At 35.0% G+C, this 23,427-nt stretch overlaps 4 protein-coding genes across 5 annotated transcripts; 2 read left to right on the forward strand and 2 right to left on the reverse strand.

The window, feature by feature from the left end:
• Window positions 1-819: 819 nt before the first annotated feature.
• LOC147390598 (chlorophyll a-b binding protein, chloroplastic-like) lies at window positions 820-1,806 on the reverse strand. Its single transcript, XM_086458510.1, has one exon. It carries the CDS (start codon window positions 1,725-1,727, stop codon window positions 924-926), a length of 804 nt encoding a protein of 267 aa, XP_086314636.1. The 5' UTR covers window positions 1,728-1,806; the 3' UTR covers window positions 820-923.
• Window positions 1,807-3,984: 2,178 nt separating this feature from the next.
• On the forward strand, window positions 3,985-4,969 carry LOC147390599 (chlorophyll a-b binding protein, chloroplastic-like). The gene has a single exon (XM_086457990.1). The coding sequence runs from the start codon at window positions 4,066-4,068 to the stop codon at window positions 4,867-4,869; it is 804 nt and encodes a 267-aa protein (XP_086314116.1). The 5' UTR covers window positions 3,985-4,065; the 3' UTR covers window positions 4,870-4,969.
• Window positions 4,970-5,485: 516 nt separating this feature from the next.
• Window positions 5,486-14,967, reverse strand: LOC147390600 (uncharacterized). 2 transcript variants are annotated; one of them, XM_086457988.1, is made up of 4 exons: window positions 14,777-14,966; window positions 10,292-10,359; window positions 8,742-8,866; window positions 5,486-6,132 (listed from the first exon to the last, which is right to left on the reverse strand). In XM_086457988.1, the coding sequence occupies exons 1-4, from the start codon at window positions 14,886-14,888 to the stop codon at window positions 5,598-5,600; spliced, it is 840 nt and encodes a 279-aa protein (XP_086314114.1). In that variant the 5' UTR covers window positions 14,889-14,966; the 3' UTR covers window positions 5,486-5,597. The 2 variants fall into 2 exon arrangements, with proteins under 2 accessions (XP_086314114.1, XP_086314115.1); XM_086457989.1 differs by lacking the exon at window positions 10,292-10,359 and having other exon boundaries at window positions 14,777-14,967.
• Window positions 14,968-21,927: 6,960 nt separating this feature from the next.
• LOC147390601 (uncharacterized) lies at window positions 21,928-22,726 on the forward strand. Its single transcript, XM_086460012.1, has one exon. It carries the CDS (start codon window positions 22,101-22,103, stop codon window positions 22,308-22,310), a length of 210 nt encoding a protein of 69 aa, XP_086316138.1. The 5' UTR covers window positions 21,928-22,100; the 3' UTR covers window positions 22,311-22,726.
• Window positions 22,727-23,427: the final 701 nt, after the last annotated feature.

Below are 23,427 nucleotides of genomic sequence, written 5' to 3' on the forward strand. Positions count from 1 at the left end.
GACAGCCCAAAATTGGGGGTCGAACAATTTACTCTACATTGTTCTGGTTCAATAAATTGGATAGCTATTCTCTTCCATACCCGTGAGAACCCACAAAACAATTTCTCTATCCCCAACTTATAAATGAGGTGGGATCAATTTGGGGTCACAACGTTATTCCGGTACAAGTAGGGGAAGGAAAAAAAATGTGAGGCCCTTCTGTGCGTACAATGCAGCATACAGTTCGGTACAACAATCCATAGTCTCTTGGCCCTGAGAACTCTGCCCCCTCTATACTTAGATTTGGGTTCAAATTGACAATGCTCAACTTCAAGATTGAATAATCTGAAACAGATCCGACTCTTTCAGAGTATGTCAGGTTGTTTGCCTTCATTCTCCACAAAACAGAATAACCTTTAGCGCTTCAACCAGCAAGAGTACACCTCCCAATTAATGGCCTAAAGTGTGTCAAGTTGCAAGTTGGAAGATAACATTCTGGGAGTAAGATGTGGGATTGACTCATCAAACAAAAAATTTACATGTTCAATTTCACTTACATTGGGAATCAAGGAGGGATGGGCTTGAAAATTAGTGTTCTTTTTCCAAAAAGTAAAAAATGCACCATCAGCTAGGAAATGCTCAGAGCAGTATTCAATTTTACTTCTATCGCGATTTAAGGATTTGGAAACTGATATTTAATGGGAGTTTTGAATTTATTCATATTGCAGGTGAGGTTGACCCAATTATCGTATTTCCAACATGTAAAGAGCACAAGCACATAGAACATATACATATAGAACCTCAATTCATCCAATCCAAATCAGTAAGAAAAAATAATAATAATTGAAAATGCGATATCAACATTCTTTCCATTAATTCTCACCAATTTACATAACAGAAAATAGTCTTAAATCGCACTCAAATTGGCGAAAAAAACACTGTACTCACTTGCCTGGGACAAAATTTGTGGCATATGCCCAAGCATTGTTGTTAACTGGGTCAGCCAGATGATCAGCTAGGTTCTCCAATGGTCCCTTCCCAGTCACAATTGCTTGAACAAAGAAACCAAACATAGAGAACATAGCCAACCTCCCATTCTTTATCTCCTTCACCTTCAACTCGGCAAAAGCCTCAGGATCCTCAGCAAGCCCAAGTGGGTCGAAGCTCCCACCTGGGTAGAGTGGGTCAGTCACCTCACCAAGTGGCCCACCAGCAATGCGGTACCCCTCTACGGCGCCCATCAAGATAACTTGTGTTGCCCAAATGGCTAAAATACTTTGAGCATGAACCAAGCTTGGGTTACCCAAGTAATCCAAACCACCTTCACTAAATATCTGTGCACCGGCCTTGAACCACACAGCCTCACCGAACTTGACACCATTGCGTGCAAGCAACTCGGGGAAGACACAACCAAGGGCACCAAGCATTGCCCATCTGCAGTGGATGACCTCGAGCTCACGGTTCTTGGCGAAAGTCTCGGGATCCGCCGAGAGTCCAGCGGTGTCCCAGCCATAGTCACCGGGGAATTCACCAGTTAAGTAGGATGGAGACTCACCCGAGAACGGTCCCAAGTACTTAACACGGTCTGGACCGTACCATGGGCTACCGGATGAGACTGGCTTGGGTCTGCCTGCTGTTTTCCTCATGGTGACCCTTCCTTCACCGAGGAGGTCCGAAGCTGATGGAGCGAGTTTCACCGCCTTTCCAGCTAGTGAGGGAGATGAAAGAGCCATTGTTGATGCAGCCATGGTGAGAATTTGCAGGGAAAGAAGGGAACAAGCTGAGAACTACTGAGTAGAATTTAGAGGTGTTTGTTGTGGCTATTGTTGCTTCACTTGTATGTCTTTATAGGACTGTATGGATGAAAGTTTTTAGATAAGAGATCCCAATCTGTTTTCTCATTGGATGATGGAATTTGAGGTTGATTCTGTATCCACTTGTCACTCTTTGAGTCTTGCATTAGAAAGGAAAATGCTGAAGTAACTTGAAATTGACATCGTTTCCCACATTGCTGACGTGGATGTATACAAAAGCATAAATGTGTTTCATCGAGATACTAGAGAAAAGCGTATCAATAGATCAAAGGATAATGCTGAACTGACGTTAAAATTAACATTATTTCATACATTGTTGATGTGGATATGTGTACAGATATGCTTTTTACGGAGAAATGTGTAAAAATAATATATGATTCTGTGCACCTCCACATTAGCAATGTATAGATGGATGTCAATTTCAATGTCACTCCAACACGACTCTAGATAAAATTGTACTAACAATCACTCAGAAACTATTATCTCGGTTATATATATTTAAGAGTGCTGATTTTTGAACTCATCCTGACAGGGAAACTCAAAAATTTACTGATGTGGAATGGGCAAAGAATCGTAGATTATATCCCTCGGGATACACAATAGACCTGACTGACCTGCAACATGCAATTATGTATCCTGAGAGTACAATTGTGTATCTCGAGCAAAATAATTTATGATTCTTTGTGCATGACAGTCGTCGATGAGTTTTGAGTTCGGCTATCAGGTTGAGTTCAAAAAAATCATTAGTCTATATTTAATGGAGAGCTTACATTTGAGGTTAGAAAATTCAAATCTATCTGATGCCCTAGTGCCTGGAATTGGATAAAGGATTTGGGTTTTAATAGTTCGCAATATATACGGATCCAATTTGATAACATTAGATAGATTTTGGATCCATCGACTAATAACATTCAAAGCCAAGCTAAGAATCTGGAATATGAAAGAAAAAAAAATCAGTATGAGAATTAAATGGACCTTGATTATACAAATCTTAATGATAGCTCAAAGATTATTTTCAACCATTGGAATATGTGTTTACACATTCAAGATCGTATGTTGTTTCTTGAGTCAACAAAATTCATCCCTTGACCATCATCCACATTTTTAGGAAATTCCTCAATCTTATATTGCTTTTCAGAATTGCCACAACTAGCCTTTGTCTTCAAACTCTTCTCTGTGTAAATCAAGTCTTCTAACATGTTTGATGTTAATCTATTTCGCCTCATTGTTTATGAAAAATTTAAATTATGTTCGAGCTAACACATATTCTGATTAACTTGAGATATGGTGAAATCGTCAAGTGTAAGGGAATGATAAGGAACAAATTGTTGAGTTTAGTCCACATCGCTCCTAGGCCTCTCCACTTATTGCCAATTGATTTTGAGTTAGACTCCCAAATTTATCATGATATCAGAGTAGATCTTTTTCTTCTCTACGTCACCCAGTTCATATCTTTACGGGCATGTTGAGTTTAATCCCACATCGGACATAAATTACCTTGTCTCTCTCCTTATAAGCTCTTGGGCCTCTCCACTCATTGTCAATAGATTTTGAGTTTGACCTCCAAATTTATCACAAATCATCTTATGAGATTGAGATTGAGATAGAAAAAAAATTACAAAAAAAAATTAAGTTTTCTTAATCTGTTTAATTTGGAAAATGAATAAATAGTGAATGATTCGAAAAGGTTAAAAAAGTCACAAATTTTTCCATAGAGTTGAATTGCATGGAAGTTCAAATCGGTTCTTGTTCAGATAATTCATGTGTAATTCGTGAAATATTAATCAGATTATTGTTAAGTATGCTTGGGACCAAATGTATAACTTTGTACATCAACATCAACCCATGAAAGTTTTGGTATTCTCAAACAAAGACATTAATTCACTTATGAATGGAGGTGGCAATCTGGATGACTGAACCATAATATCATTTTATGAAAAATATAATATCCTTGAATTTGACACGTGTCACATTGTGTTACGTCAAGAACTAAGGCAAGGTCATTGATAAGATAAGTGTGAGAGAGAGAGAGAGAGACAGGTGTCACCTTCCATGGTCCCGAAGAAATGCATGATTTGGAGAGTGCCAAGTGGACACAAAGAATCAACCTCAAAGGATATCAACCAATGAGAAAACATATTGAGATTTTTATCTAAGAACTTCTATCCTTAAAGTCCTATTAATACACCGAAATAGCCACCACCACAAACATCTCTAACTTCTACTACTAAGTACTTCTAAGCTTCTTCACTTTCTTTTCTGAATTCTCGCCATGGCTGCATCAACAATGGCACTCTCTTCTCCCTCACTAGCCGGAAAGGTGGTGAAAATTGCTCCATCAGCCTCAGACCTCCTCGGCGAAGGAAGGGTCACCATGAGGAAAACAGCAGGCAGACCGAAGCCAGTCTCATCCGGTAGCCCATGGTACGGTCCAGACCGTGTTAAGTACTTGGGACCGTTCTCGGGTGAGTCTCCATCCTACTTAACTGGTGAATTCCCCGGTGACTATGGCTGGGACACCGCTGGACTCTCGGCGGATCCCGAGACTTTCGCCAAGAACCGTGAGCTCGAGGTCATCCACTGCAGATGGGCAATGCTTGGTGCCCTTGGTTGTGTCTTCCCCGAGTTGCTTGCACGCAATGGTGTCAAGTTCGGTGAGGCTGTGTGGTTCAAGGCCGGTTCACAGATATTTAGTGAAGGTGGTTTGGATTACTTGGGTAACCCAAGCTTGGTTCATGCTCAAAGTATTTTAGCCATTTGGGCAACACAAGTTATCTTGATGGGCGCCGTAGAGGGGTACCGCATTGCTGGTGGGCCACTTGGTGAGGTGACTGACCCACTCTACCCAGGTGGGAGCTTCGACCCACTTGGGCTTGCTGAGGATCCTGAGGCTTTTGCTGAGTTGAAGGTGAAGGAGATAAAGAATGGGAGGTTGGCTATGTTCTCCATGTTTGGTTTCTTTGTTCAAGCAATTGTGACAGGGAAGGGTCCATTGGAGAACTTAGCTGATCATCTGGCTGACCCAGTTAACAACAATGCTTGGGCCTATGCCACAAACTTTGTCCCAGGCAAGTAAGTCTAAAGTGTGTTTGCCAATTTAAGGGTGATTTGAGATTGATTGTAAATTGATGAGAATTAATGGAAAGAATGTGGATATCAGATTGTCAATTATTTCAGATCCTTAGCGTTTGGGGTTGATTTCATTTAGTATCTACGTTCTATGTGATGATGTTTTCTTAGTTTGAATTTGGAAGAAAGAATCTTGAACAACTCAGATTGGACTTCGAGGTAAGCCAGCTCGCAAATTTGATGTTGCAAGTTGTAACTAAATTTACTAATAATAATAATAATAATAATGCACCAGGAATGGAATAATATGCTACAATCACCACCTTCGACTGTAACTCCGGGCAAAGAGTGACAAGTTTCCTCACCATATTGACCAAAAAATGCTCCGTTGGTGGGGATTTCACGTAATCGATGTTGTTGAAGGTGAAGTTGTTTTGATGAGAACTATAAAGAGAAGTGCAAAGAAAACAGGGTTTTCCAATGTTATCTTGAATATCAGGGTACTTGATGAGGTCTGACATCTTCAGAAGATCGATGAACTACTTCACTCAAGTTTAAGTTTCTAATGTTTTACAGTGTGTTTTTATCTCTAAATAAAAAAGACTAAACGATTTAGAACTCAATTTCAAATGAAATTGGGCCAAAATATCCCAAACTAAAATGATTGTGTATTCTTACAATTTTCACATTAATAACGAACAGACGTACAAACGATGAACAGACAGCCTATATGCCTCAAGGAGAGTCAGCATTCCATTGACTTGGCAGAGAAGATTTGAAAACTTTAAGAAGCAAAAGCCGCTCGCTCCTCGCAAGCTTGAATGCCCCTTGGCCCTTATTGACACCGAGCTTAAGTGCTTCTCGTCCTTCTTCGACAGCTCTTTTTCTCACAGATAACAGCAGAGCTGTACCTTGGGGACCAATGTCACCCCTCTCCATTCCAACGTCTAGTTTCTCTTCTTCTCCAAACTTACCCTCCCGGTCTCCTATATCCTGAGATTGTTGTTCATCGACTTGTTCAGTTGTGGGTTCCTCTCCGAAGATCTCATCCTCAGTACCATCCATATTTTGGCTTCCCCACCATCTATTGGAGGCAATTGATAAACCTTTTGATGGGAATCCCTGTTTAAATTCATCCAAGTCCGATGGAATGTTTTTTGTGGGGCTAGATTGAAGCATATGTTGAAAATGCTTATTTCCTTGCTGCTGCAACATTTGAGCTGCTGTAGCATTCATGGAACTTAATGCCTTCGTTTGAGCTTGACCACCACTGCATTTGCAGCAACATACGATATTAGAAGACAAAAATTATAATTAAAAAAAAATAAAAAGCAAAGAATGAGAACATGGTAAGCAAAATCCTAGAAATTGAAAAACCCACATTAATCACAAATTGGAATTTGCCAAGGAAGCTGAAAACAGTCAAAACCATCACTAATTACGAAAGATTTCTCCTGAAATTACTTTCAGACTATTCAAAGGAGGACAACAACAACACTTAATAACTTCACAAGACCAATGCAAGATTTTACATGCTTTGGGCAGGATCACCATCCAACATGTTTTGTATACTGGGGTTAGAAGTTTTGGAATGGGCTGATTTTTGGTGAGGATGATCTCCTCACAATAGAGATCATCCTCACCAAAAATCAGCCCATTCCAAAACTTCTAACCCCAGTTTAGAAAACACATTGGATGGTGATCCTGTCCGATATATATGAGATGGGGTTATATGGACCGAAGGACCATCCATCTCTATGGACCACATGTCAGTGTGGCGCCCAAATACACAATCAGGGGCCACATGTATGTAGAGCATAAAATTTTATGATCTCTCAAAAAAATAGAATTGAAAAAAGAGAATTATTCACCGTTGGATTTAAATTTTAAATCTAGAAGTTCAGTGACCATTCATTTTTTAACTCAAGATCCAACACCAAAAAAAGCTTTTGTGGGGAGGATATTTTTTTTCAAGCCCAATCTAGACGACAAACAAGAGGCTGAGTTGTCATTTGGAAATGTGGCAGTCCACGTGGCCCAAATGTGGATCTCGGTCCATACTCTACATGGTCCCTCGGTCCACGCAACCTTTTCCCTATATATATTCTGTCATCGTGATAGTCTAAGCTTTATTTACATGATTACTACATTTATTCAACAATTTCGATTGATTGACACAAATTTACTTTTTATGAAAACAGCAACAAGAGGAGCAGGCGGGTTTTGAGCCCAGGACTGTGGTATGAAATACTCACAAACTTGATCAACTTAGCAAGTTGGCATTTCAAATGTTTGAAGTTGCAAGCAGGTGTGACTGTTTTAACGAGATCAGTAACTCAAAGGTAGAGGCAAGTTTTGGGTGCTGAACAGTAACTCATACTCGATTGAAATGAGTTGATTTTCAGTTACAACAAATTGATGAGACCTCCATATTGCTTTGCAGAGAAATTCAGTGGTACTGTAATCAGAAAGAAGGCCTGGTAAAACCCTTTTATAGCTTCTAATGAAGTATTAGATGTGATGCACAATGCATAAGGTGCATTGATTCTGTTATAAAGAAGTTATTTATTGAGTCTGTGGATGAGATTAAACGAACCCAACTAGGTCCTCATACCTACCTAGAAATTATATAGAGAATAGAAAACAAGAAATCCTAATTAGAGGTAAATGCTTATGATTTAGATGGGAGTGAGTTTGTTATATTTCTCCTGAGTAGTTTTGTTTGTATGGGTGGTTGACTACTGTTGTTGGTCATCTGGACCGACCTTATTTATATTCCATATAAAAAATCTTCTACCTATCCGAAAAAAAATCTTAATGCAAAGATAATCTAGCATATAAAGCTACACCTTAATATTGTGTGTCATATATAATACTCTAATTACCTTCCATTACTCAATAAAAATAATTATGACCAACAGTGATCAGAATGTTAATTATGAGAGAAAAAACTATTACTCAACTTATGGAATACAGTAGCAGATCCACTAAGGTATTGAGAGCATCCGAATAATATCCCAAAGATGGTAAATCCTTTTTTCCTTATGGAGGAAAGTTTCGTCAAAGATTCTATAAAATTTTCAAATGAAACAAAGACAAACACCCGAGAAACAGAAATGATGAAGACAGCAATGCATGTTCATCCTTTTGAGTTGGACATTCACCTAAGCAGTGTTTTCCCTCAAAGCTTTCAAATAATTATTACCTTATCAGTGCTTATAGAAATGATAAGAGCTATGTTCTCTTAACGTACATAATAATGTCTTGAATCTCAATTAGGGAATTACGATCATTTTATGTTGTAACACTATTAAAGGGCCTTTTGGTGATTCCACTCTGGTCTCGAGTGTTAATGTTTTTCGGTTAGGAGAAGAGCCAAGATGCTCTCGACAGAAACATTCTGACACATTCGATATTTCAGGTCAATGTTTTGTTCCGGTCTCAACCGGAACTGGAATGTTCCACCGAAACTTTCCAAAATTGAATGAAATTGTGAATGATTAATTTTGTACTGTAAAATTGAAAATCATAGTGTCAAACACATGAAATTCTCTTTACCACTCCATATTCTTTCTTTCAAATATTATTTTAACACGGATCCATTTTGAAATATGAGAATAAATGAGCATTAGAGAAAAACTACAAATTTACTCTTCTAAACTAAAATCACAGAGCTCATACATCATTAATTTTTTGAATCAATAAAAAGATACTCTTTTTTACATATCAAACGAAAAAGATATTAGTATGGGAGAGTTTTATATTCTGTAGGCAAACCCATGCTTGTAAAACTAGGTACTCACAAATAGGAAAATCACATAGTTGATAGCTATGTTTCAGTCTATCTGCAAGTTAAAGTGTAAAAGTAAGCCAACTCACGAAGTTAATGAAACAACCGAACCATCATTTCTTTGTCTAGCAGCCTTGGACAACTCAACAAGCTCCTTTTTCCTTTCTCGGGCAGCATCCTTTTGAATTTCTTCAATACTCTTTCCAGCCAGAAACTACAATGTGTGTCACAAACATATCAAACAGATTGCAAGGAAATGAAATTAATACATACAGCTTCAAATATGGTCAACCCCCAATTTCAATCAAACCAAACCGAAGTAGTACTTAAAGATCTATAAAGAAGTGATTGTATGCCTGAAAAATACTGTAAAAATTGCTAAATGTATATAAGCAGGTTTAGAGTATAAAATATCTGAACAGTTCACATCAAAAAATTGGAAGTAAATAAATAATATACGAGTTTAAAAAGTAAAGTTATGCAACTGAAAATGAAAAAAATAAAATAAGGTTGCTATATTTTATTTAACCCATTGGAGAGTGAGAAGTTTCCATGGCTTGGCAACAATTTATAGGAGATTTATAAGAAACTTAAATACTATCAAGAGTCAAGACCACCTTACAAATTGTCTAAAGAAAGGATAGTTCATTTGGATTCATGAGGTGGAACAAAGTTTTTTTGCTTGGTAAAGAGGAAGATGACTAAAACTCCCGTTTTCACTTTACCAGACTTCAATAAGCTTTTCAAAGTTGATTGTGATGCTTCAAAGGCAGGCATTGAGATGTCCAAGTCAAGAGAGGAAACCAATAAGTTTTTGGTGGAAAGCTAAACAATGCAAAGACCTGTTACTCCACATATGATTATGAGTTCTATGCACTGTACAAGCATTGTGATCTTCACAGTATTACATTAGTATTCCCTAACTAATCTTTCCAAACTTTTGGCTATATTTACTGGGTTGTTAATAAAGATGAATAGAATACAAGAAGATCTTCAAAAGAGCTCTAAATCAAGGGCACTAAGTGTCCTTAAGTTAGCTCTTCTTTTGTTACAGCCTTTTTTCTCAGTTGTATCAGCCAAGAAAATATGCTCTTCCTAAGTCGCCAAAGAATTAATAAGACACTATAAGAGCCCACTGTGGGATTCCTGTTGAAGTATATATTCTGAGGATAAATGGCAAACTATTTCAAAGAGGACTCCCTAATCAATGAGAGAGAAGATCACCAAGATTCCGTGAATGGCTCCTGAACTTGTTCCAATTCCAACTAAGACTCGGATGATAGGGAATCAACAATGCTCTTCATCCAACAAGAAATCTAAGATAATTTATGGAGCTATAACACACTAAAACCCAAAGAACAAAATGTTGAATAAAATCATAGCAATAAAGACAACTGAACCTAAACATCAGGAAAACAAGCTATAACACAGATAGTGAACAATATCCATCAATGCAGTAAAACGGGAAGCAGGAAAAAAAAATACTAAAATGAACAAAAAATAAACTAAGAATAAATAAGAAAAAAAAATGATTTTTTTTTTTTCGATCGATAAAACATCAGAATTTTAAGAACCAAAGTAACAAGAAAAAATAATGATACAAGAAAAGAACAGTATACATAGATCCTTACAAGTCTACCTTGCGATATGGCCACCTGACAACACCATTGTCACGGCATATTTTCTTTAGAACACTGCTACATACACCTATGATGTTGAAAATACACAAAGAAATCAGATTTCTTCAAACGGGTGGCGTGAATCATATTATAATCAAACTAGTGACCAAATAGCAGCCCATAACCAAAAAAGTGTTTGTGTCTGGGTAAGCTGGACTTGAACCCATGAACTCAAAATTTACTTTGCAGATTTAAAAGCAAATACATGATTAGTTCAGAACAGAATGACCTCTAATATTTAGTAAGGACTCGTATCAAGTGTCAAGACTGCATTCCAAAAGGTTGGTAAGTTGGTAAGGTTGTGGTAATACCACTGACCCAGGATCAATACTCAGACTTCTTTATACCTTAAATAAATAACTTAGTCAAGATTGTTTTTCTAACAGGAAAAGCTTTCATGCAAACATTTTAGTCCTACTGGCAACAGTAAGTGTGCTTGGAAAAAACGTAACATTTGCAGCTAGGCAGCAAAAAGAATAAAGAGATAGACATTAAGTATACAAACCCAATCATTATAGAGGTAATGGAAACAATACACCGATAAATACAGCAATTTCCCAAGCTACAATTTTACATGCTCTTATTAAAATTGCCTAACAGACCAATTCCATGGAAGCTGATTCGAACCACTTATATAGGGAATTTTTCATGAAAACAAAACATCTGGAATTGGAATGCTGGATGAACATTAATAAATTTCTCACAGCCATCAAATAATAGAAATGGGTCAAAGGGAAGTGAATTCACAGAGAAGTGTTGGACACTGATTTGAGCATGACAATTTTCACAGGTGCTGAGATACTGAATATCAAGATATTCTTCTTTTATTGTGTTGTAATTCAAGGGTATTTAGATTGGTCATTTGCAGAGTGGTTGGGAGATAAGAACTGGTCCATTCCTTACATTACTTTTATAAATGCTTCACATTCAAGAATGTTAAGAGATAACTATTGAATCCTTCTATTTTATCTCCATTATTCATTGCTGGCAACCATGACAAACTACTAAAAAAGAGGGAATTTTTCGAGAGGAACTTGAGCCCATAGAGACCAATAAAAAGATCATTTTCATATACACTTATCTTCACAGAGATTAGCAGATGAGTGATTTCTCAGTGCAACTGATAAACCCTCCTTGAAAGGTTGGGTGCTTGAGAGAGATTACAGTGAAGATATCCCACCCTTCTTTCATCCTTTTACAGCTAATTTGAAACAGCGATGATTCTCAGCTTACTGGTGTCTTGGACAATCCAATAAATTTTCCTTCATTCCACCTTGAAATACTGAACTCTAAATTTCTACTGGTAGACACTTTAGGAAATTTGAGAACGCTCCACTCAATTTTCTCAACCAGATATGGGAAGTTATTAAAAAAATTTAGAGAGATTATTCTATGAAAAAAAGTTATATTCTTAGATGGAGATTCTAGGATACAAGGTTTATAATAACAGAAATAGCAAGGGTGTGCCTTTACCATTTTATTTTCTTACTTATTGCTAAGCGCCTTTACCATTGTTCACCATTTAAAGGTCGTAACAAATTAAATGAAGGTAATTTTTCTATCTTTTACTGTTTTCTGTACTTCATTGTTAAATTGATACACAAAATATATTGGGGTGATAAAAAAAACTCACAAAAAATGGCAGTAACAATGATCTTTATATTAAGGAAATTGTAACAGTTACAATAGCTGTTGGTAACAACATGAGATTAAGGGCAAAAGAAGAAGACAATAAGATGAATCGGTATGAAAAAAAAGTATGAGTGGTGGGTTTTAAAAGAATGTAATGCTAGCCCAAGAGAATGAAATGCGTGATGTGCTGTAATTTGGCACATGTCAACATGGATAAGAACCTAATTCCTTGACATTGATAGACACCCAACATATACCTTTTTTTTCATGAATAGAGCCAATTTTGCTGAAACCAAAATAAGATTACAAAGAAGAAAGAAAACTTGACAGAAATCGAGATTACCAACCATAGGACATACTCGAAGAACATCAAAGACCAAATGAAAACCAACTTGGCAAGGTGCACTTGAAAATTCTATTCTCTCTCTCATGACGTTACAGACTCCCATGTAAAGATAAAACAATCACAAAATATCCCTTTGAATTTCTCATGCACCTTGGACCAAAGAAACATCACTTTGATGTCCAAAATCTCTGGACAGCTCCTTATCTTTCCCTTCAAGAGATCCAACATTTCTCTTTTTTACCAAAAACAAAAATTGTGAATGACAAAAAACTCCATAAAATTTACTCTAGCTTAAAAGAATTACAATACCAGCTATAACAGAGATCTTCCATGGAGAGGGGGCAGTCCAATAAAACTGAAAAAGAGAGAAGGGAGACTAAATGAGAATGGCGAAAGGGCAATGAAGAGGGAGGTGACTAACACTATAAGTGTTTTCCTTGCACATTACGCAGAAGTTGACAATGATCTTACCATGAACGATTAATTGGTCAATGGTTAAGATCTAATCAAGAGTGGCCGTCCAAATAACAAAGAGAACTTCTGATGCAATTTCCAAACCCCAGATATCATTTTCTTTGCACATTACACATTAGTTGACAATAATCTAACCACTTATCAAGAACAACTGCTCAAAAAAAAACAAAACCTTTTGACAGAATTTTTTGAACCATAGATAAAAGTAACTAAAAAGGCTTGAGTAGCATGATTAGATAACTTTGAAGAAAATGAATTGACTGAGAATTTACCATCACGGTCCTTCTTCAAATTCATTTTTCTTCCATTCATAGGGATAAATAGATATTGGGATAGTAAAAATTTTTCCAACAAACTCGCAATCAGATTCACTTCCCAATCATTCCAATTCCTTCTAAGACAAATTCAAAGGCTCCCCAACAATGCTTTGCATGGATTCATTCTCTCTACTTGATAAAAAGGGAGAAAGGAGTATCAAAGGCGAATTACCAAACCACCTATCCTCCCAAAATCTAATCGTATTATTTCTTTTCCCCACCTTAAATTCAACCTCTTTTAAACTCATCTCTCACATTTATAATGCCTCTCAACAACCCACACCTATAGGATGCTCTAAGATGACCACTACCAACCCATGTCATCACATCAAATATCTCAAAATAATAATCTTCTACCACATGCTTTACTCCTCCCCAAATCACCACAGCTACTCCCTAGTAAGGTTTTATTCATTTTTTTTTAATATGCCTTATTCCTAACCCTCCAAACCTTTTTGAGACAAACAAACCTTCTCCTACATTAGAGGTACTCGAGAGACTCAACCCCAACATCCCATATGAATATCTTGATTCTCATTTAGATGTCACTGAACACCTTCAACGAAATCGAGAACATGAACGTATAATATACAAAGATGCTAGATAAGACGCTTTTGATCATGGTCAACCTCCCTTCCTTAGATAGATACTTGCTTTCCATGAGGCCAATCTTTTTCCAATGCTATCAACTACCAGGTCCTAGATTGATTTGAATCTATGCACAACCCCCAAGTAGCAAAGCTGATCTTCAAATTCATCATAAAACAACAGTATTATTAACAAATTGTGAGTTACCATAGTTCCATCTTCTGTGACTATGAAACCATTCAACCAGCCTTTCTCCACTGATCTTGAAATCATCCACCCCAAAACTTCCACCACCAACAAAAATAAAAAATGTAGAAAGAGGGTCTGAGGGTCTCCCATTGGATTACCATTAACTAAGACCAAAAAGGAAACTGAGGAAACGTAGTGTATTATCCATATACACCACAAGTCACCAAATTCCATTATGCCCATCAAATAGTCCAAAAAACTCCAATTCTCATCATCACACGCCCTCTACATATCAATGATGCCAATGCGGAAAGTTAAGCCCTTCTCTTAAGACCATAATACACCACCCACGCTCCGCAGCCAACATCTGAATTGAGCACCTACCCAATAATGGTATCGAAAGTTTATCACTTATTCTCTTGGGGAGACCAAATTGATCCATTTGGGATTCAAACCGGAGACCCATTGTAGGATTGGAACCCAACCAATGGTACTGTCTCTGACACCAATTACCACAAACCCAACCAATGCACCAAAAGAAACTAAGCCATAATGGTGAGGAAAGCTAACCCTGCATTTTTGGGCTTAATACATGGAAAAATCATAATACCCATTTCAAAATTTCCATAGAAAAACCAAAATTTAACACTACGCATGCAAACCCAACACCGCTGGAACAGAATAGCAGAAGCCCACATCAAACAAATCCCATCACACAATCAATCAAGAAAAAGAAAGAAAAAACATCAATAGAGACCTCAGAAAAGAGAGTTTTAATTCTTGTAAAAATCTAATATACCCATATGAAGATTCTAACAAAGGTTCCAGTAGATCAAAATAACTATTTAAAAAATAAATAAATAAATAAAGAGAGAGTGGGGTGGAGGAGGGGGAGTTACCAAGAATATTTGCGGCCTCTGCAATGGGCAAAGAGAAAAGCTTAGAGATTTCTTCAAAACTGAGTGAATCACCACCATTCACAACTGTCCCACTCGTCTCTGAACTACTCATCCTTCCCCTATCTTACCATTTCCTAACTGAGGCGATGGTTTCTCATCCTTTCAAGGATTCTCTACACAGACAGATGAGAGAAGAAGTTTTCGCTGTCAGCGGGCTTCAGTCAGCCACGTGTCAAAAGTTTATTTCTACTTTTCATGAAAATTAATATAATTTAGATATACCCTCCCAATTTTGGTGAATATTTGATATACCCTTTCGTTTTCAAAATGATGTTACACACTCCGTTTCCTCACAATTTTTTGAGAGATTAATGAAAATGACTTAAATATGACAAATAAAATTTAATTAAAAATGAATAATATGGCATATCTGCTGCTATAGATTAAAAAAAAAATTGAGTATTTCAGTAAAATCTATAACCACAGATATATCCGCCAATCGATTATTTTGACAAATAAATATGATTTAGAGGAGGGAGAGTATTGCTATTTCATTAAGGTGTGTATCAGTGGAAATATCCAAAGCTATCGGTGAAATTTTGACCATTAAAAATGATTAAGAGAGAGTCCAATTAAGACATATTTTTTGTATTTTTAATTAAATAAGATTCTTAATTTAAAAAAATTATTAATAGAGAAAAAAAATAAAATATTTTTACTTTAAAAAAAATGGTAGAAGATGTTATTTTCTATTTTTCAATTAAATAAGAATTGAATCGAAAGGTTTTAATGTTATTTTTTAAATTAAATAAGAGTCACTGAAAAAAATTGGAGATGGTCCTATTAAAATATGAATTTTTTTTTTCAATTAAATAAGAATCTTATTGAAACTTGGTGGTATTATTTTTTCTTAATTAAATAATAAGAATCCTATAGAATCATGATTGTGTTACTTTTTATTTTCTTAAATTAAAAAAGCTTTCATGGACAAGTAAAGTTTCTTTTTGATTTTAAGGAGTAAAGGTTGATATTTAAAAATTAGGTGACATGTTGGAAAAACGAAAAAAAAACCATCATACTTATGCCATGGACCACTTAAATTTTTCCTAAATTTTAATAAATAGCTTATAGAACAAAAAGTGCTACAAATGTAACCATGTTTTTTAATCTATGATTTGCTTTCATAAATTCACCTAATTATTTCTAAGCAAAATTATCAATAATGATAAATGAATTTAGACATCAAGACTCAGAAACTTGCCTTGCGCCATCGTGATTTCAAGGAGATAATCAAAGAATAAGGATATGTAAGGGGTTGATCTAACCCCTTATACAAACACAATTGGTTCAACTTTATTCTAGACTCACCTCTCGTCTCTCTCTCTCTTGCCTCCGAAGAAACAACAAAATGTTAGTGATGAAGCGTAAAGGCCAACGAACCATCAAAATCATAAATTGTTAGCAGATTCAATCGCAACCAAGGCCTTGCTTGGTACAATATAAATTATTTGCAATTGAAAATGATTTGCACCACAAATGGTTTACAATGCAAACATTTTGCGATGAAAAATTTATTATTGCTTGGTAGTTATTGAAATACCTCTTACGAAACCACTTTTTTATGTTTGGTTGATATTTGCATTGCAGAATTTTTGCAGTGATTTATTTTGAAAATAATACATGGAATTTTTTTTAAAGTTTTTTACTTAATCAAATAAATTATTCAAATTACAAAAATACCGTCATTACTTGTTAAACTATCATACCTATGAATTTACAAAAATATCCCTATCAAATCAAAGGTATAGTCGTGCACATTGCAATTACAATCATATTGTAATTACAAAAATGTCCTTCATCAAATAAATCATTCAAATTTCAAAAATACCTTTAGTACTTGATGCAATAACGTGCATATAGATTGACAAAAATAATCCTATGATGGGGGATATTTTGTAATTTGATATGCAAGTAAATATATCTTTGATGAGATATACTTTTGTGAATTCATATACATGTTATTGTAGTAAGTATTTGGGGTCATTTTGGTAAATTAAAGTTTTTATTAGGTGTATTTTTTAATTTCAATCTATAGTTAATGTATCATTGATGACGGGTATTTTATCTAAATTTACGTGTATATTGCTATAACAAGTACTTAAAGCATTTTTGTAATTTGATTAAGGGTATTTTAATCATTTTGATAAACATATGTTAGAATTAAATAATTTTGCAAACGATTTGTAGTACTTTTTATGCTGTAGATCATTTACTCAAAGTTCTTAAGAATTTAGGTGATCCATGCAACTATGCAAATCACTTGCATTGTGTTACCAAGCACACACAAAAAATTGATTACGGAAAATTATTTGGCTTTTGCAAATGATTTGCCCAAGAGTCATGCTAGAGTGACTTTATTGGGGGACACCTTAACATGGTGGCGCACGCATGTCCGTAGATTTGTTTTACTCGTATCTCAGAGAAAATGCATCTACAAATATATGCGCGTCACCACGTCAAGATGTCCTCCCGTGAGGTCACTCCAACATTAATCTTTGCCCAATTCCAAGCAAGGCCCAAGTAGAATCACATCTACATCAAATGGTTGAATCGAAAATTTTCTTAAATTTGATTGGAGAATTATTCAACAATTTATTAAATGTGATCTTGAACAAATGATATTACTCAAAAATCAAGTTACTTTATATCTATCTCTAAAAAGAACATAGTTTTACTCCATGTGAGAATAAAGATTGATTATGAAGAAATTACTCAACTTTTGGAGCAAAAGTTTTCCATTTTCTCAACCACAACAATTTTTAATTCTATAAAGCACTAAAATCCCAATTAAAAATGTAGATGGTACATGATAGTGGCTTGTCTTTAGTTTAGATGAGCAAATTAACAAAACCCAACGGTCTAAGTCTGTGCAGACAACAATAATGATCGTGTTGGGTAACTTTTTTTTTGGCTTTGTGGGTCAAGTTGACCTCTAATTGTTTCTTGAAACTGTAGAGAAAAGATGTCGTTATCTTAGTAGGTCTTCGAATTTTCTTGCTTTCGCACTCAAGTTGTTTGGTTACCGTTAGTGTTCTTTTAGACCAATGTACTAGCCGTTTAAAACATCTTTTGCTTTAAAGATCGAATTTTTGTTTTGGAACTCGTTAAGTCGACTCAAAACTTGATCCATCATGTCAAGTTGAGTCAAGTTTTAAACTATGGTTTCAAAATAAAACTGTTTGCTAATCCCAAGGATGAATCTAGAAAGGTGAACTGTAGATCCTTTGACAGTTCGTGGATCTTCTACTCAATAGTCTTGTTACGTTAAATGATTGAACTCAAAGTGGATTGTAATTGGTACTCTCATTATGCTTAATGGTTGAACTCGAACCCATTTCATTAGTAACACAAATCCACTCATTCATGTGTGCCTTCGTAAGGTAAAATACGAAAAGAACATGGCATAATTCATTGTTTCACTCCATTCATCATATTGGGGATTTATTGGTGATGGCGATGAAATTGATCCGTCAATATATCCAACTTCATCTTCCCTCCAAGGAAAAGTTAGACCAATCTAGCCATTGATGACAGAGATTTTACATGGTTCCCTTTAGATTGAAGTATGTCCACGGATCACATCAATTCCATTATGAAGAAAACTTCGTCGTTACAGATTACACATTTTCACCAAAATGAGAAATATAAATATGCAAGAAAACTTAATTAGGATTTTACATAATATTAGTAAAATTGCAAAAATACTCTTGAGAAAAAAAATTCAGGAGCTTCGCCCCTGAACCCACAGTACCTCCTTGTTGACCAGTATTATCAGACTCCACAAATCACAACAATATTCTATTTAGTCAAACTGCAATGATGTGAAGCTCAAGACTCTTAGAAGTAGAAACAATCATGTTGGTTGAGAAAAATAAAAAGAGGTTCTCTACTGTCTCCTTCATTTTTTTTTTTTAGTTTTTATGATCATTGCAAAGAAACAATTACAAGTATTAGGTAGGGTTATCCATTCTAACATATTATTATTTGCATAAAATTTGATATTAAGGCCCCTGCTTGGTATGTTGCATTTTGAAAACGTGGACCGAGTTAATGAAAACTTGGCCGAGTCAAATGGGTTTTGATTATTTGATTTAAAATAAATAATTTTTAATTGTATATGTCAAAATAAGGTGTTGTGATTAAGGTTTTATCAATCCACTTTATAGTAATAAAAATTATAACTTTTATATATATAATTATTATAATAAAAAAATCCTAATTAATTATCATTGTGGGATATAAAAATCCCATCCAATCAAAGATCAAACATGTGTCACTAGATTACAGATGAGAAGCATAATCCGCAAAACTGTATTTGATGGAATAACTAAGGTAGACGGAAAGCAAACAAACGGGATGATTAAAAAAAATTACAGGAAATGTATCCATTTCCATGGCCTGTGGACCCATGTGGGCCATACCAAATGTTAAACGTGCATCAATTACTAATTTATCGATGCACAATCATGCAAAAGTAGAATAGGAACTATCAAATTGAGAGTGCAACACATCCGTTAAAAACTATGTTCATAGACACATAATATACACAGGCAAATGTTGTAAATAGGAGAAGAACAAAGAATAAAGATATATAATTTTGAACGTAAAAATCTTATTGAAATTCGTTCTTATTATTGACTTGATCATCAGAATGTCATCTACAAGATCTCCTAAGTAAATTTGGGATTTTACAGGATGATGATCGAATAAATAAAAAATCCAAGAATTACTATAATCAAAAAAATCTTTTGATCTATGTCACATATCATGTCATCGTCTCATACAACACATCTTATGCCCATATATCAATATAAGACTCTAATTCCAATTAAAAATGTAGTTATTGGTGTGGTACCATTAGGAGACTTCTCGTAGGGAAGCCAAATGTCCAAGTAAGCAAACAAAGGTAAGAAATGCGTTGGAGGACTGCTTTGCCTTGTGGGCACTGGTTGGCATGGAGAATGTTTTATTTTATTTTTATTTTTTCTTAAAGCTATGGATACAAGGCACAACCTGTCTTCTAACTGGACATTTATCTTTGTTGACAAAGTCACACCCTTCGGGTGTGAACCTTAAAAATTCTATTTATCTATAATTTTGCTTTATAGGGAATTTTCTTTTTTTTCATGCATTTTAAAAGTTTAATAAAGGAAGACAGTGAGAAAGAAATAAAGAGAACTTTGGCTCTGCATGGAATCTTAGAAAATTGTCTTTGTAGCATTTTTCAAAAGGATTTTCTTAGATCATATTCTTATTCCTTGTTTTTTTTTTTTTTTTCTTTCTTCTTTGTCGAAAACGAGTGCCAATTAAGCATTAATTGAAAGATGGTACAGTTTCTTTTAAGTGGGGGATGACTAATGAGGACACTTGTCAAGACTCTAAATCATTGTTTCAAAACTCATTTTGAGTCAAATCAACTTGACTCATTTGGATTTCAAGGTGACTCGGCCTTAAAACTTCATGCGATCAACTTGCCAAGTCAACTCAACAACTCAGATGGTTTAGCTTGAAAATGTATTGAAACATGTCTAAAACTCAATCGAGATATTCGATTATATATAATGATAGAGTTTGCTCGTACCTACGGCAGAGCCATCATCTTCATGATTAAGGGAGTAAAAGAGGAAAGACGATAAAACTATAGGGATATTATTGAAAAGCGAAGTAGATGATAAGACTAAAAAATTTGAGGGGTATTATTAAAAATGACTAGAAGAGAAAATGTAATAAAGTAGAGAGTTAACCTCGAGAGATTTGTGAGAAGATTAAATCCCAAACCCTACTTATGGGGGGAGGGGATAAAATTGGGTTGTGGGGTCATTGTGTTTTATTATATATATTTTGTGAAAAAAAATATATAATTTTTATTTATTTTAAATATTTATAAGTTTAATATATGTTTGACCTATTTGGTCAACTCACAAGTTTTAGACTTGACTAGATATATGGACAATCAAGTTAAGTATACTTTTTACCAACAAGTGTTGGGCACACTCGTCAAGACCTCCCTCCAAAGAGGGAGAGGTCTTGAGTTCAAGCCCTCTTCATAGCCACCCTTAGGGATTTTCCCAGAAATTACCTAGTACTTGTGGGGGGAGGGGGGGTTGAGGATTACACATGCTTCGAGGATCAGTATCCTCAACTTGCCTTGAGGATTAGTTGGGTGTCTAATAAACCTAGACATATTTTTTTAAGTTTAAAAACTATGGACTCAACTATATACATTCTATAATATTTTAGAATAGAAAAAATTAAAATATATATCCAACTAGCAAATACCAACTACTTGATAAAAACCTTTATGTTATATTTTGTCTTTTTTTTTTTATGTGCTTACATGATTTTAAAAATTGAGAGTTTTCTATTGGATGGATCTTCACAAGTTACTTCAAAAGCATATATAATAATAGTCAAACATAAATTCAAATTCAAATTGTGCCTGGGTTGAAATCAGAATTGAATTTTATCATTTAAATAAAAATAAAAATAAAAAGAATGATTCCCTATATTATAATCCAACAAATTCCATGCTTGACATTGATTAAAAAAAAAAAGGTCTAAATTAAGAAAATTCAAAAAGTTTTTATAAATAATTCAAAATTTTTTTAGAGATTATACAAAAATGTTCTTGGGTTTCTTCTCAAAATGCATCATCATTTTCATTGTGCCCAAATAATTATCAGAAAGTTGAAGAAGATAAAATATTAAAATTAAAGATAAAAATATTTTGATATTTTATGATTCATTGGTAAATCATTAATTAATTCATTGATTCATAAATCTAATTTGTTGACCCCTTATTCAAAATTTTAAGATAATAATATAAGTAAGAAATTTGTGACAATAGCTCGAGAACAGACGACCCATCGTTATTGAAACCATGATTTATGAACTAATCAACGTATATATTTTTCTTCTAGATACAGCCACCTTTTCAAGATCTAACCGTTAAATCTAACAACTCACCAAAACGCCTTTACTTGTCTCACAAAACGCGGAAATTGTCTACGAATATTTTTACTTAAAATGACGAAAATGCCCTTACTTTAAGTCTAAGCACATACATACACACACACGGTGGTACCAGCAGAAAAAAAGAGGTCATCGGCCAGCAGAATCGTGCGGGTGAAGAAATCGAGACCTCTCTCTCTCTCTCTCTAAATTCTTTTATAATATATAAAGACGAGACCTCCACTACAAACGGCACAATCAATCATCATAAACAGAGCAAATTTTAATAGAGTTTAAGAGAGATTGTAGAATAATGGGGAAGAAATGGTGGTCATTTAAGAAGGTAAGCAAGGGTTCATCATGGCCATGGCGTTTTACAATGTCTTCATTTCGATGGAAACATATCGACTTTCAGATTTCCTTCCTCGACGACTTCATCTTTAAGATCGTCTCTGTCTTCGAAGCTATCATTCTCGTCTCTATTCTCTGTTTCTTCTTCTGCTGCTGCGGTTGTCATCTTTAATCTTCTCTCTCTCTCTCTGGTTTTGTTTTGGGTTTAATTTGTACTTTTTAGTTCAACTTGTAGAGAAGAAGATGAAGTAGAATATGTGACCTTATTACCCTAAATCCTATAAATCCAAACACCATTTATGAGGAAAACCATCTTACCTTTACAACATTTGATTTTGATTTTGGAGGTTTGGGGTTTTGATGAAGATGAGAGAGTTATTGGGGAAACTAATTGGGTTCATCTGATTGTGTAGATTTCAATTGGTACTTGGTTGGCTAAATGGATGTATTTTTCTTTTTTAATTTTTTTTTGGGGGGGAGTTGGGGATTTATTTTAATTCCTGAGTATTATTGATAAGTTTGATTCATGTAAAGTTCTTATTTTATTACATTTTTCTAATTTGGAATTTTCTATGTTGTAATTATCATCAATTTTTCTTAATTTTGTGAAAACTTTCTACATTTTGATTGGGGTATAAGAAATTCGATGATACCATACAACAGCCAAATTTGATGATGGTGGTCACAAGAATTTTTGAATAATTCAATTTTTTTTTTTTTTTTTTTTGTCATTTTGATTTGGAAATATCTCTTCATGTCTTGGTGAATATTTGAGATATCCATGTGTTTTCAAATTGACGACACGTCTGCTTGACCTTGATCTACTCCTGAATACTAATAATAAAAAAAATAGGTAAATGTTGAACTGACTTCCTTCGATGTTGTGCTCAATAGTGAGTTGATGTGGGTATTGTCTGGACAAGCATAGATTCTTTTCATTGTATCTCGAGAAAAAATCTATAATTCTCTAGACACTACTACATTAGTATAGTGTTGATCGTAGTGTCGAGGGTAGCAACACTCAAAACAACTTTGAAAAACATGGTTGAGATGTCAATGTGGTATTTTCTTTTACAAGACTTATAAAGGTGAAATGGTAACTGTGACCCGTACAACAAGTATTACATAAACCCAAAGGGGTTGGCTAAATGGCAGTTTTGGACTAGTAAATGGTTAGTGCTCATACGTGGTGAGTTCACTACGCTCTATGAGCATTAATTCCTCAGGGGCCACTTACGAGGGTCCACCCTTACATACTTGGTGCACATGCCCCGGAACTAGTCCTTGGA

The sequence above is a fragment of the Akebia trifoliata genome, chromosome 11 (genome assembly GCF_017979445.1).
Source record: "Akebia trifoliata isolate Shusen 1 chromosome 11, ASM1797944v1, whole genome shotgun sequence".
NCBI classification, from domain to species: Eukaryota; Viridiplantae; Streptophyta; class Magnoliopsida; order Ranunculales; family Lardizabalaceae; genus Akebia; species Akebia trifoliata.

Excerpts from the sequence above, each read along its gene's own strand:
- LOC147390598 (XM_086458510.1), bottom strand. The coding sequence starts at position 1,727 with ATGGCTGCATCAACAATGGCTCTTTCATCTCCCTCACTAGCTGGAAAG.
- LOC147390599 (XM_086457990.1), top strand. The coding sequence starts at position 4,066 with ATGGCTGCATCAACAATGGCACTCTCTTCTCCCTCACTAGCCGGAAAG.
- LOC147390600 (XM_086457988.1), bottom strand. The coding sequence starts at position 14,888 with ATGAGTAGTTCAGAGACGAGTGGGACAGTTGTGAATGGTGGTGATTCA. Across the intron at positions 10,360-14,776 it reads AGAGGCCGCAAATATTCTTG|GTGTATGTAGCAGTGTTCTA; the intron begins GTAACTCCCCCT and ends TCAACATCATAG. Across the intron at positions 6,133-8,741 it reads TCGGTTGTTTCATTAACTTC|TGGTGGTCAAGCTCAAACGA; the intron begins GTGAGTTGGCTT and ends CTGCAAATGCAG.
- LOC147390601 (XM_086460012.1), top strand. The coding sequence starts at position 22,101 with ATGGGGAAGAAATGGTGGTCATTTAAGAAGGTAAGCAAGGGTTCATCA.